Here is a 14,344-nt window from a genome sequence, read left to right as displayed (position 1 = left end):
GTTGGAAGCCACCCAGAGTGGCTGGGGAAACACAACCAGATGGGTGGGGTATAAATAATAAATAATAATAATAATAATAATAATAATAATAATTATTATTATTATTATTATTATTATTATTATTATTATTATTATTATTATTATTATAAGTTTGCTGTGTGTGTATCCTGAAGGATACGTAACAAGAGGGGCATGTAAGTAGTGGTACCACTGTATGACTTTCAGGACCCATAGTTCCAACAAAAACCTTTCTGAAGCTGCTATTTGTTTTTCAAGAGAACCCTCCATTCCCGCCAGCGGAAGCTTCCCTTGAATTAGGAATAGAAGTTTTAAAAACAAGATTAAAATACAACATTAAACGATTAAAACATTAAAATGCAGCCTCATCACAGGAGGTGAAAGGAAAAAAGAAAGGGGGGAGGGAATAAAATTGACTCCAAGCCAAAGGCCAGGTGGAACAACTCTGTCTTACAGGCCCTGCGGAAAGAAATCCAATCCTGCAGGGCCCTGGTCTCATGAGGCAGAGCGTTCCACCAGGCTGGAGCCAGTGTTGAAAAGGCTCTGGTTGAGGCTAATCTAACTTCCTTAGGGCCCGGACCACTAGGGTGTTGCTATTTATGGACCTTAAGGTCCTCCGTGGGGCATACCGGGAGAGGCCAAGTAACTCTGTGATAATCTTGGTTGCCCTTTCCTGACTCTTCTCCAGTTCTAAGGTGTCATTTTGGAGCTGAGGTGATGAAAACTATACATGGTATTCAAGGTGTGGTCAGACTATAGATTAGCAGAATGGTGCTATGATATTGATAGTTTTATTTTTTGATTATTACCATATTTTTCGCCCTATAGGACGCACTTTCCCCCCTTCAAAAATGAAGGGGAAATCTGGGTGCGTCCTATGGGGTGAATGCAGGCTTTCGCTAAAGCGTGGAGAGCGAGAGGGGTCGGTGCGCACCGACCCCTCTCACTCTCCAGGCTTCAGGAAGACATCCACAGCCTAGGCAGCCCTGCGGGAGTTCCCGCAGGGATGTCTAGGCTGCGGGTAGCAGCCTGCTTCCCGGAGCATCGGGCGCCCTGAAAGCAGAGCGCCCGGCGCTTCGGGAACACATCTGCAGCCTAGGCAGCCCTGCGGGAGTTCCCCGCAGGGCTCCCCATGCTGCGGATAGCAGCCTGCTGCCCGATGTGCGGGGCACCCTGAAGCAGAGCGCCCCGCGCGCCGGACAGACATCGGCCAGCCCCACAAGCTCGGGGGACAGCAGGGAGGCGCAGCGCTGCCATCCCGCTGTTCCCCGACCTGGTTCGGTTTCCCCGACCTGCTTTTGGGGGGGAAATAAAGAGGAAAAAAATTCTTTATTTCCCCCTAAAAAAACTAGGTGCGTCCTATGGGATGGAGTGTCCTATGGGACGAAAAATACGGTATTTTTTATAATACTGATTTAACTTTTAATGATCCCTAGCATGGAATCCAACTTTATCACAGCTGCCACACACTGTGTCAACATCTTCACTAAGCTACCAGTTTGACCCAAAGGTCAGTCATTCCTGGTCTGTCACCACCAGTTCAGACCCAATGAGAACAAAGATGCACAATTTTATGCCTTCGCCACATGACAGAGAAGAGGATGAAAAGAATATATGGGGCGGCCATTTTGTTTAGGGTGATAGGTAGTTCTAGCCTGAGCTGCCCTGTTCTCTATGTGAGGCACTTTTGAGTTTGTGTAATAGAGGCTGGGAGAGGTTGGGTGGCAGAGGCATGGGCATCAATTATATGTACTCGGGGCAGAACCACATATTACCTTCCTATGGCCATGTTCCTAAATTTATTCTAATGGCCATGTTCCTAAATTTTACAAGTGTAGGGCCAACAGATACTTGTAGTGAAGAATGGGCAAAAGGTTGGAGACATTCATGTTGATGTTCCCTTACAAAGAAAATGTAATTCTTCTGTGAGCTTACCACAGAACACTATGTACGTAACTAATGTACGAGAACGGTATTTTAATGTGCAATCTTTTATAACCTCATCAATTACCTCAATTTTGGTTAAGAGATCTTGCAGTTCCCCTGATTCGTTCATTGACAAAATTTTCTCAGCACCCTGTAAGGAAACAGACAACATTTGTTAATGTAACAGCTGAGATATAAAGCTTTGTTGCAGTTTTTGTCTCAACAATTTTGCTGAAAGTTAGAAAACAGATGCTTTTTAAAAAAGGGGGGAAGAAATTTATTCACAATATCATCATACTTTTTCAGCTGGCCTGTGTGTGCTTTGGCTGCTGAACACAGGATTATTACATATTGTATCTCATGTTAAGTTGCTTGGTTGGACTCGATGGCCCTTGTGGTCTCTTCCAACTCTATGATTCTATGATTCTATGTGGGTGGACATATCAGATGACACAGTGAGAGCCAGTGTGGTGTAGTGGTTAAGAGCGGTAGTCTCGTAATCTGGTGAACCGGGTTCGCGTCTCCGCTCCTCCACATGCAGCTGCTGGGTGACCTTGGGCCAGTCACACTTCTTTGAAGTCTCTCAGCCCCACTCACCTCACAGAGTGTTTGTTGTGGGGGAGGAAGGGAAAGGAGAATGTTAGCCACTTTGGGACTCCTTAAAGGGAGTGAGAGGTGGGATATCAAATCCAAACTCTTCTTCTTCTTCTTCTTCAACAGCTCTTGTTTATTCAGAGGCCAGAACAGAACTGAGCTGAAGGGCTCAGTCAGCCTGCTTATATAGAGCTCCAGTACAACGTTACTGTAGCAACTTTCTAAAACTATCCAATCACTGAACGTCACTTTCGATCCTTCATTTGCATAACTATCTACAGTATCCCCCTGCTGGCCCAGAGTGAGAACTTCAGTACATAACAGTATCTCATATATCTTGTACTACATGATCACTGCAATTCCCAGCCCCTCTTTTGCAATACATGCTTTCTTATAAATAAAAAACGGAAGGCACCTTGTTAATATGTCAAAGAGGCAATTTCTTATACATATAGTGCATCAGAGAATACACCTAAACGAGCATGAGAAAAACAGTATTTCTACTGTTCAAGCATTTCCAGCTTGAATTCATCTGGAGCATGTTGAGGATATGATGCCAGGGGAAGAAAGATGATGAAAAATACCATTATGACACTAAAATCAAGATCCAGCCGTGAATAATAAAAATAATTTAGGTTGAGTACATAGGACCCTGGGGAATTTCTGAGCTCTGAAGCAAGGCAGTAATGAAGAGGTTCTTTGTTTTTCTTCTTGAAAGTACAAAAGGTTACTGTAAAGAAAATTAAACTGCCAAAGAAGATATAAAACTTTCCTTTGGCTCTTTCTGCTAATCAGAGAGGACCTGTTGAGGAACTGAGCAACACTACCCGGGCATTTGTATTTAATGTGTGCATTATTCAGGGAGTGGGGAGGAGGCGATTAAAATTGCACATACTGGTTGCTAGGTGCAAGGAGTGTACCCATATGTTGTGCCCTCCGATAAGGGGTCAATTTGATTGTTTGTTTATTAGATTTCTATACCAGCTTTCATCCAAAGATCACAGGGCAGTTTACAATATAAAAACAAACAAACAAAAATCCCAAAGCGACAAATAACAACTCCCGCACCCTCATTTAAAAGGCCATAGATTGTTTAATTAGCCAAAGGCCTGAGAGAAGAGTAATGTTTTTGCCTGGCACCTGAGAGAAGAGTAATGTTTTTGTAACGAAGGTGCCAGGCGAGCCTCCCTGGAGAGAGCATTCTACAACTGGGGAAGCCACCACACAAAAAAAGGCCTGTCCTTGTGTTGCCACCGTCTGGACCTCTCGTAGAAGGGGCACACAAAGAAGGGCCTCAGATGATGATCTCAGGGTCCAGGTTGGTTCATATGGGGAGAGGCGGTCCTTGAGGTATTGCAGTCCTGAGCCGTTTAGGGCTTTATAGGTCAAAACCAACTGTGCTGGTCCCGTGGGTTAACTGTGAGGCGAGGTCTGAGTCCAGTCCGAGGTCAAGGGTGCAGTATGGAGGCAGTCCATCAAAGATGAAGCTGGGTCCAAGTCAGGTGAGGTCAGGAGCTCCAGCAGGACAGGGTTCAGGCAGGAACTGGCTACCAACAATGTTGCTCCCGCAACTTGGGACTGGGGCTGGCTGGCTTTTATCTGCCCTGAGGCATAAGGCGGCCCCGGTCCACAGGTGACTCGCCTCTCCTGGCCTGGAGCCGAGCACTCCTCCTGCGGGATCTTAGTTCCTTCCGCCTCTCTGCCCTAAGCCTCTGCAGCTCAGGAGAGGCTGGAGGGTTACCGGACCCAGAGGCAACCTCAGCTTCCTCTGATGGGGCTGAGAGTGGAGCAATGGGTCCTCCATCACCTCAGGGGCCAGAGCAGACTCAGCTGGTGCCTGCACCTGAGGATCCAGCACAGGTGAGGACCCTTCAGGCTCAAGCCCCAGCCCTGACTCAGCTGGTTCTGGAGGCGGGGAATCCTGTGCTGGCTGGGATTCCTCAGTTTCAGCCTCCGAGTCCGAATCCCAGGCCATCACACCAGCACTTTTAATTGGGCATGGAAACTAATTGGCAGCCAGGGCACGATTGGCATTATATGCTCAAACAATCTTGCCCTGGTGAGCAACCTGGCCACTGAATTCTGCACCAGCTGAAGTTTCTGAACTTTGTTCATCGGCAGTTCTACCTATAATGTGTTGCAGTAATCTGGCCTAGAGGGTACCAGAGCATAGGTGGCAGAAGTTAGTCTGTGTCCAGATAGGGGTGCAGCTGGACCAACAGACAAAGTTGATAGAAGGCACTCCAGGCCACTGAGGCCACCTGAGCCTCAAGGGACAGCAAAGGATCCAGGAGGACCCCCAAGCTACGTACCTACTCCTTCAGAGGAAGTGTAATCGCATCAAGAGCAGGTAACCTCCCATCCATCTGGTCTAGAGAACCACCCACACTAACAGTGCCTCAGTCTGATCTGGACTGAGCTTCCATTTGTTTACCTGACTGCTCCTTATCAAACAGCCTCCAAAAGTTAACCGGGGTCCCTTTGAAGCCTCCTTAGGTATTGCTAGAAAGAAATGTGATGCCCCCAAATTACAGAAAGCCAAATTATCCCTGTCGGAGCAAAAACAAACCAAAGTTGGATAAACCCAAGTCTCTAGCCCTAGTCTGGACAGTTCCTAACTTACCAGTCTCTTTGCAGGACTCTTTTCTCATAGATAGGCACTTCCCTTGCAGCCTTCTTCACCAGCTCCCCAAATTTCTGTATATCACTTTGATGTCCCCTTGATCTCCCATCACCATTGCACTTCAGCAATGGTGGATGCCTCACCCTTGGTGTTTAATGGGCCTTGGGGCACCTGTCAGGTCTCCAAGTTCACCTTATACTCCCCAAATGAATACATAGAAAAGATATGCAGCCCCTTGCAGATGCAGCAGATACATGTATACAGAAGCAGTCTAGGGACTCAGCTACATTAGTAAAAAAAACCACAGCATTTTGATTGTGTTATAAACATACAGCACCAGATGGCGCTGGAGAGTAAAAGAAATTCTATGTGATTTTTCATAGTGTTGTTTCAACCCCCCCCCCTTTTGTTATAATGATTTAATTTTTGACTTATATATCGTGGGTTTTTTCCTGTGTGTAGATCCACCCTAGGACTGTAGTTCAATTCTTTTACACTGAGCTAGGGTACTGTATGTGAATTCAAGAGGTGTAGAGGGGTTCAGATCAAGTTCCATGGTCTTCAGGTTTCTAACTGGTATAGTCTAGAGAAACTGCCATTCTTCTGCTTCCGCCATTTTCAAGTTGTAAAGATCCTACAGAGACTAGGCCCACACACACACAAGAAAGCTTTATTGAAATTGAGAGTGTGTGAGAATGAGGCTGGGAACTTTTCTCTGAAAACAGTCTACTCCTTGGGATGGGATGGGATGGGATGGGATGGGATGGGATGGGATGGGATGGGAAGGGAAGGGAAGGGAAGGGAAGGGAACCCTGCTCTCCGTAACATCAGTTCTGTCTGCTCCCAAGAGAGTCATCACCCCAATGCTTGAGAATTACTTCCCCACATGTGCATTTTGAACAAAGTGTGGGAATGTTCAGGGGTGCAGGAGAGGATATATTGACTAATTATATCCTTATCCAACTTGTGCTAACAAGTTCCCAAAATATCAGCAGAGTTTATAAACATTCCCCTTTTAGTTCGCAACGGTAACGCTTGCACAGGTTCGCTAGAACCTCTATAATAACTACTCTGGTAATTTTCCCTTTTGTTCCCTCTTAAAATACAAGACACAACACAGTCCTTATAAAAGTATAAAAGAGTTTACTCACGTTCTGTTCACAATATGATCCCAGAAGGCAGACAGCTTAAAAAGGTAAAATACATTTAGAATCTATCTTGTAGCAAGATAGTCCTTATCTCCTCTCTTGGCTGGGAGCCAAGAGAGCATCCTTAGATGTTTCCTCATCAAAGGAAGATGGCAGAGAGAGAGAGAGAGAGAGATGGCTGCCTGCCCTGTGCTTTTATCATTTACCTGCACAGGTGAGGCCACACCCACCTCTGGTCACATGCAGAGGAAGTCCGTCCCCAGGAAGTTTACCTTCTTGCTAGACAGACACCCCTCCCCATGTTCTAACATGTACACTCTAGGAATGTTGTCATTGACTGCTCCTGTGTTTACATCCCACATAAAGATGATGCATTTAGAAGTGCAGCAAATAACAGCATGCCTTGGCACTTAGACGTTTTGGCTCCCGAATGCTGCAAGCCCAGAAGTGAGCTTCCTGCAGCCAATCAGAAGCCACGCTTTGGTTTCCGCATGTTTTGGAAGTCGAACGGACTTCTGGAACAGATTCCTTTTGACTTCCAAGGTATGACTGTAATTTTATCAGCAGTTCTTATAAAGCTGGGGCCTTTAAGGTATGGTTACCCAACATCCCCATTTCCTGGGGACAGTCCCCGGAAAGTGTTGTAGATTATATAGTAGGGGATGAATGTTGCATGATTGGTTAAATGGTACAAGACACATCATATGGGGACTTCTGGTGAGGCAAAATGGCAGATGCCACGGCAGCGGGCAGCTCCTGAAGCCAGCCAGAGCCAACTGTGCTACCAGGCTGGCTCTGGGCTGCTGAGACTGCTGCTGCCACTGCCGCTGCCACTGCCAAGGGGGAACTGGGGACGCCCGGCGCGTCAACTGGGGGAACCACTGACGCACCCACACCCACAACCCAAATCAAGCTGGAAGTGACTGCCCAGTGGCATTCTGGGGCCAGTAAAAACCCCGGAGCCAACACAGGGAGAAGGACGAGAGGAGAAGGAGAAGGAAGAGAGAGAAAGAGGACGGAGAAAAAAGAGGGGAGCTGCTGCCGCTCCCACTGAGGAAGAGAGGTAGAAGAGCACTGGGACGGCAAGGACACGTGGCCGAGCCCAGGCCCGACCTGAACCTACTCCACAGTGGTTAGCGCTCCAAGAAAGCAGGCCAGGGCCCAGAGGAAGGCTGTGCAACAGAGGAGGCCACAGAAGAGAAGATATTACTTCTTCATTTAAAAAAAAATTAAAAAATAACTTATTTTCTCTTTTCAAAAAAAAAAGTGTCCCCGGATTTTTGGGGGAAAAAATCTGGTAACCATACATTTAAGGTGACTGCTAGATTTACCACCACTGCTTTATGCAAGCAGTGTGGTGAGCTGGTTGTGCCCATTTGGCAACTTGCTTACTTTGTTTAGTGCTTTGAGTTAAGATCTTTGTGATTTCAGGGGAAATGAGAGCGAGCTGTCTTGTTGGGATGGCCCAGGGTTCTGCTGGGTTTGCATAGACCTGCTTCATCATAAGGACGGGTACAGGAGCTGTTTGGTGTTTCTAAATAGCCTTAAAATAAAATATCTACTTGCATAGGCAAGCAGGTTTTAAGTTTATAATCACTCGGCCCTTGTCAGGGCTCCCCCACCCCTTTCTCAATACCTTTCAATACCTGGAAATGAGAAGCGCCCAGGCTCCTGTTTACGTAACCTTCTAGTCGAAATAGTTTCATTATGCATGCTTCATCGTTATCCCAGCAGAGGGCATGATTCGTTTTCAGATGTAAGCAGCCCTTGGCCAATATAAACGTTACAGACACACTAAAGTGCACTTAACAACATGGACAGAGGCAAGCTAATGCCATGAGATGATTTATTCTTACTTGGTTGTGGACTCAATAAGGCTGCCCACCACATTTGAAGAACATAGTTGATGAATCTTTTGCCTTTCAACTTACTAATTAATTGATAAAATGTATTGATGGCAAACCCTTAAAACAGGTGTCTTTGGGGGATACAGCAGGAAGTATTAGAAAGCGTACAATTTAATTAAACAGAAACCACTATTCATTGTTAAAAGGAAAGGACATCTTTCGGTTCCCCCCCCCCCCTTTGCAATTCAACTGACTTGAAACCTCAGTAAATATGTACACTCTTCTCTCCAGAGGTTGCTGGAATACAACTCCCATCATCCCTGATCACTAGCTATTCTGGCAGGGGCTGATGGAGGTTGGAGTCCAACAACATCTGGAAAAGCACATGCTCCTTATCCCTAGCATATAAGATGGGGTAATAAGCAGTTTTGGGGTGTGGGTGGCGCTGTGGGTTAAAACCACAGAGCCTAGGACTTGCCGATCAGAAGGTCGGCGGTTTGAATCCCCGCAACGGGGTGAGCTCTGCCAACCTAGCAGTTTGAAAGCACGTCAAGTGCAAGTAGATAAATAGGTACCGCTCCGGCGGGAAGGTAAACAGTGTTTCCGTGCGCTGCTCTGGTTCGCCAGAAGTGGCTTAGTCATGCTGGCCACATGACCCGGAAGCTGTACACCGGCTCCCTCGGCCTATAGAGCAAGATGAGTGCGCAACCCCAGAGTCGGTCACGACTGGACCTAATGGTCAGGGGTCCCTTTACCTTTAATAAGCAGTTTTATCCCATGTTTTCAGGTGCCAGGCGGGCACAGCAAAGAGGCCTGCCTCAAACCCGTGACCAGCAACTGGACCCATTTAGGACCCAGAGCTGAATGGACAGAGGCACTCCTCTGGAGCTCCACTCCTTCCCTACCCCAGGAAAACATCCTGAATGACACTACCATCAATAGCTGTCACCCACTCACACTTTTGGCAGGCACAGCAGAGACATCCGCATTGGGGCCTCCACTGTCAAGAGTCTGGTGGAGTCAACATGGAGGAGCCTCTCCACTGCATCCAAACCCATCCCAGAGCCGCAGATGAGGGAGTTGGACTTTGGATTGCTCTGTTAGGCTCTCACTCGGATTAGGTAGAAGGTGAACAACCGTATCTGATTATACATGATCGCAGTGATTCCTGCATTCTTTTTTTGAGTCTCCTGGGACTGAAGGAATTGCAGCAAGCCTGACTGTCCTACTTGTAATTCACACACTAGCTGCTCTGTGAGACTGTGGTCTCTAAACTGTGGTCCTACTGAGCCTCTTGGGCTTGCTGAGCGGAAGGTTGGCGGTTTGAATCCCCGCAACGGGGTGAGCTCCTGTTGCTCTGTCCCAGCTCCTGCCAACCTAGCAGTTGGAAAGCATGCCAGTGCAAGTAGATAAATAGGTATTGCTGTGGTGGGAAGGTAAAGAACGTTTCTGTGTGCTCTGGTTTCCATCACGGTGTCCTGTTGCACCAGAAGCGGTTTAGTTATGCTGGCCACAACATGGCCCGGAATGCTGTCTGTGGACAAATGCCGGCTCCCTCGGCCCGAAATTGAGATGAGCACCACAACCCCATAGTCGCCTTTGACTGGACTTAACCGTCCAGGGGTCCTTTACCTTTACCCTACATGTATTTGTACATAAGATTCTTTCAAGTGCCCCATTTGATTTTTGAAAAGGTCTTCACAACAAGAGTTTCATACCTGTGTAGCTACAGGGTTGGATAATTTTGTTTTGTTTCAAATCAGTTCCACACAATTTTGCCAAGTCAGGTCAGGATGTTGTGGTTTCTCACAAGTGAAAGCTATTTTCCTTCCTGTTAAAGGGCATGAACTGGGTTAACAGGATAGATTTATTGATCAGCTGCTGCTAAAAATGTAAGGAAACACAGGGTGATTTTTTTCATTTTCATCTTTTATAATAATTTCTCTATAAACATATGGGTCATATTTCTTCAATATATTCAAGGAGCCTTATGTAACAAAAGGGATACTGCATAACAAAACAAACCTGATAAAGGCGAAAACTAAAGAACACATTTTTTAAAAAAATAATCCATATATTATCATACTCCTTATGGCTTTGAGAATAAAATAGGCTTGCTAAATTTATTCCAACAATATTCTACCGGGCGATGAAAATACTTCTGAAAGACTAGATTATATGTTCTGCTATTGACCCCAATGTGCTTCTGTAAATAAATAGATGGCATTCATTTCATGACAATCTGATAAGATCAGCTGCAGTACATTGAGCTGTTTCCCCAGCAGTCCAAAAGAACTAAAATTATATCATGCTCAGCGTACAGGTTTTCAAGCAGAGAAAATAAAACTCTTCCATGAACTACCTTAAGGCTCATAAAAAAAATTCATTGGCTTTTAAAAAGTATCGCCCAAAGTCTGTGTGTGTCTGTGTGTTTATTGGAGTATTTTTGGGCTGCCTTTCAGAGGATATACTCTCAGAAGGCTGTTTACAATACACAAAACAATTGTAAAAGCAGATAAGATTAAAACACTATCTAAAGCGCAACACATTGATGGCAAATGAAACCACATCATTATAGCTCAGTTAAAATGTAATGTGAGCAGCAGCAGCAGCATAAAACCATCAAGAAAAAAAAATGACCTGAATTCAAATCACCAATATATCTCCTCGGATAATGGGTTCCATGGAGGTGGCGCATGCTCCCATATAAAAGCACCCCCCCCTTGTGCCTAACAACCAGAGGCGCCAAGTTCCCCAAAGATTGAGGGGGCCAAGCACACATCACACACCTGTGACATCACACCTGTGATGCAAGCATGATGTCACATCATTTGGAGGAGGCCTAGCACTCTGGAGGATCCAGCCACTAAAGCAGCCCTGCACTCAACTCCATACTCAGCCTGCTCTGTCCCTTCAACATTCAGGTGGCCTGGCCCTCTTCCAACAAAAACTGAGAGTACCTGCTGCCAACCTCTTTTATCTTAACAGTGGGCATAAAGCAGGGGCTCTGAAGTTGATCTCAGTTCATGGGCAGCCTTATGCAGGTGAAGGGAGTCCTATAGGCAACTGCCAATTGAGGAGAAATTACCGTATTTTTCGCTCCATAAGACGCACTTTTTTCTTCCTAAAAAGTAAGGGGAAATGTCTGTGCATCTTATGGAGCGGATGCGTGGTCCCTGGAGCCAAATTGCCCAGGGCTGAAAAGCAGACTGTGCTTTTTTTTTTTTAGAAAGCGGGAAGGGGGTGTTGAAACAAACCCGCTGATCGGCAAGCAATCAGGAGGGAGATAGGGCTGCGGGTAAAGGAGGCTGCCGGGTGGGGGAGGTAAAGACAGTGAACTTGCAAGGAGAGGAGACAGGAAGATTAAAGCAATGAGGAGAGAAATTAAAAGAAAAGGAGGAGCAAAAAGTGCTCCAGCTAAGGAAAAGACGCTGGCAAACAAGAGGGAAGGGGGTGTTGAAAGGAAGCAGCTGATTGACAAGCGATCAGGAGGGAGATAAGGGACACTAGCGATAAAGGAGGCTGCCTGGGAGGATCCTCAGGATTTTTGCATTGGGTCACCCCAAATTCACCATCAGATCACATAGCATGTCCATGGCTACAGCCTGCACCAAAAAAACCACACATCCACTGTTTCGTGGGGCCACAATGGAGCAAAAACCTGGTTACAAAGCACGGATCCACATGGATTCTCAGGATTTTTGCATTGAGTTGGAAAGATGAAGAGTTGGAAAGATGAAGCCAGAAACCTGAAGAAAAGAAGAAAGGCAAGAGAAGAAAAGGGCTGAAACACTGAAAAGGCTTAGAGAACTCAGCTGGGCACTATAACAGAAAAGAGCCAGAATGAGACCACAAAGTGGCTTGGAAGACAAACTGAAAGATACAAATCAATACCCCCTTGCTTGGTGTATTGGTAAACTTGGATGCATTTATCTCTCTCTTTTTAGCTCTTATGAGTTTGCTCAAACAGTCAAATTAGTTCTTTTTCCTAAAATGGCGTAACTCAAAAACTGTGACAAACATAATTGCAGTTTAAGTAGGCAGCTTTTCTTCCAAACTGATGTGGCAGCCTAAAAAGCAAACTGTCTCGTCACGCAAAACCTGCATCGAAAAAGTAATGCGCCCAACCAAAGTTCCTTGGCTTGGCCTAGAAAGTGCAGAAAATTCTGGCAGCTCTCAGACAGGTCAGGCGATGTCAAAATGATGGGCGTAGGTGGGAAGAGTTTGACAGTGAGTAAGAGCATGGAACTGAGGAGAATGCCATCTGTGGAGCCCGGACCTCTCAGTGCACATTCGGTGGCTGAGGCAGGGTCTCACTGCAGACAGAAAGTGGCAAATTTCTGTGGCCACTGCACCGACTCCCATTCAGAAGCAACTCACTGACATTTCAAGCATTAGTGACGGTGGCAAGCTGTGCTGCTTAGAAAACATCGGCAGGACTTGGAACATGAGGCTGGAGGACCGATTTGACAGAAATTGCAAGAAAAATGAAGACTTGGGTCAAACGGTTTGCTTAGCAGAAAATTGGTCAGATGCCTTGTTATTTACCCTGTGCCTAAACGCCGGCGTAGGTTGAGCTGGTGAAAATCTAGAAGGTTAATAGGCTGTTTAGTGGCGGAAACAAGAGGGAAATTAAGGTATCCACTTGGTGGCAGTGGTGAAGTTAAGAAGAGGGAGGGGTTGGTTTGGCTAGCGCACGCCCCTTCCCTCTGATGGTACAGACTACAGCCTTTGACATCACGTATGTACATAGCATTTTGTTGGCCTTGATGCATGATAGAATTTTGACATTCTCAGTTAGTCCCCTTCAAAAAAAAACCTCCTGTACTGAACCGAGACTCTATAGTCAAGGTAGGTAGCATTTATAATTTTTTATTTTTAAAAACCACCAGACGATACTGAATTTAGAGATCTGATCCATGATGTAGATCAGGCTCTCCAACCTGGTGCCAGACTGCTGGCTGAGGCTGATGGGAGTTGTAGTCCAAACGTTCTGGAGGGCACCAGGTTGGGAAAGACTTCTGCAGATGTTTAGGGAACCTGATTTAAGGGTTTTCACTAACATAGCATTTGAGAAATGCATCCTTTCGCGTGGGCTTTTAAGTGATGTCCCAGTGGCGGACCTTGAGGTCTCAAATTCCAGCAGCGCCATGTGTGATGCCAAAATTTGGCACCCCCCACCTCTCATGCTCCATTCTAAATAATGGTTGCGGCATTCCCTGTGTCCCCCCTCCCCGGCTCTGAACCCAAACTCTTAAATCTGCCTCTGCCGATGGCTAAGAGCCAGGACTCAAACAACTGCTCTCTCTCTCTCTCTCTCTCTCTCTCTCTCTCTCTCTCTCTCTCATCCCCCAAGCTGATGCCCAGTGCTGATGCAAAAAACCCAAACAAACCGCCTAATGAGTTATTACAATGTCTGAAACCTGCCTGTTTATTTTCATGCATCTTTCTGCCATGCCACGTATTGCAATAGCAGATCCTGCCATGGGGATCCTGACTTGACCTCCTGGCCACTGAGTCATTTCTGCTTACTGGTCAGAGAAGGCAGTGTTAGGATATAGTTCCATTCCACCTGAAAAGGAACAGGCATGACTCTTGTGTGTCACAGACCTGTTTACTTCCAGCACAGGCTTGCTGGGAACTTCCGTTTGTATACTGCTGTTTGCTGGACACGAAGGGAAGCAGACATGTTTTTCCTTTGTTCCTGATGCTGGATAAACACTTGTAAATAATGCTGACATGTGCTTCTGCCCGCCACTTCCGTTGTGAGGATTTATTCACTCTGCTGATAAGAGCGTGCACAGCTTCTGAACGTATCGGAGGCTCGTGTCGCTGATTGATGCTGTTCTAGAATCATAGAATCATACAATCATACAATCATAGAGTTGGAGGAGACCACAAGGGTCATCGAGTCCAACCCCCTGCCAAGCAGGAAACACCATCAGAGCACTCCTGACATATGGTTGTCAAGCCTCTGCTTAAAGACCTCCAAAGAAGGAGACTCCACCACACTCCTTGGCAGCAAATTCCACTGTCGAACAGCTCTTACTGTCAGGAAGTTCTTCCTAATGTTTAGGTGGAATCTTCTTTCTTGTAGTTTGGATCCATTGCTCCGTGTCCGCTTCTCTGGAGCAGCAGAAAACAACCTTTCTCCCTCCTCTATGTGACATCCTTTTATATATTTGAAC

The 14,344-nt window shown here is 46.2% G+C and overlaps 1 protein-coding gene across 1 annotated transcript in view; it reads right to left on the bottom strand.

Annotated features, from left to right (window-relative positions):
- GRXCR1 (glutaredoxin and cysteine rich domain containing 1) overlaps positions 1 to 14,344 on the bottom strand; it is a 48,483-nt gene that overhangs the window by 606 nt on the left and 33,533 nt on the right. Inside the window, exon 4 of the mRNA XM_081924610.1 lies at positions 2,030 to 2,095. Within this exon, the coding sequence (XP_081780736.1) occupies positions 2,030 to 2,095 (66 nt within the window). The remainder of the gene's footprint in view (positions 1 to 2,029; positions 2,096 to 14,344) is intronic.

This window comes from Podarcis melisellensis (genome assembly GCF_964234715.1).
Source record: "Podarcis melisellensis genome assembly, chromosome: 9".
Classification (NCBI taxonomy): domain Eukaryota; kingdom Metazoa; phylum Chordata; class Lepidosauria; order Squamata; family Lacertidae; genus Podarcis; species Podarcis melisellensis.
Note: the sequence above shows the minus strand (reverse complement) of the source record. Positions and strands in the feature narration are given on the sequence as shown.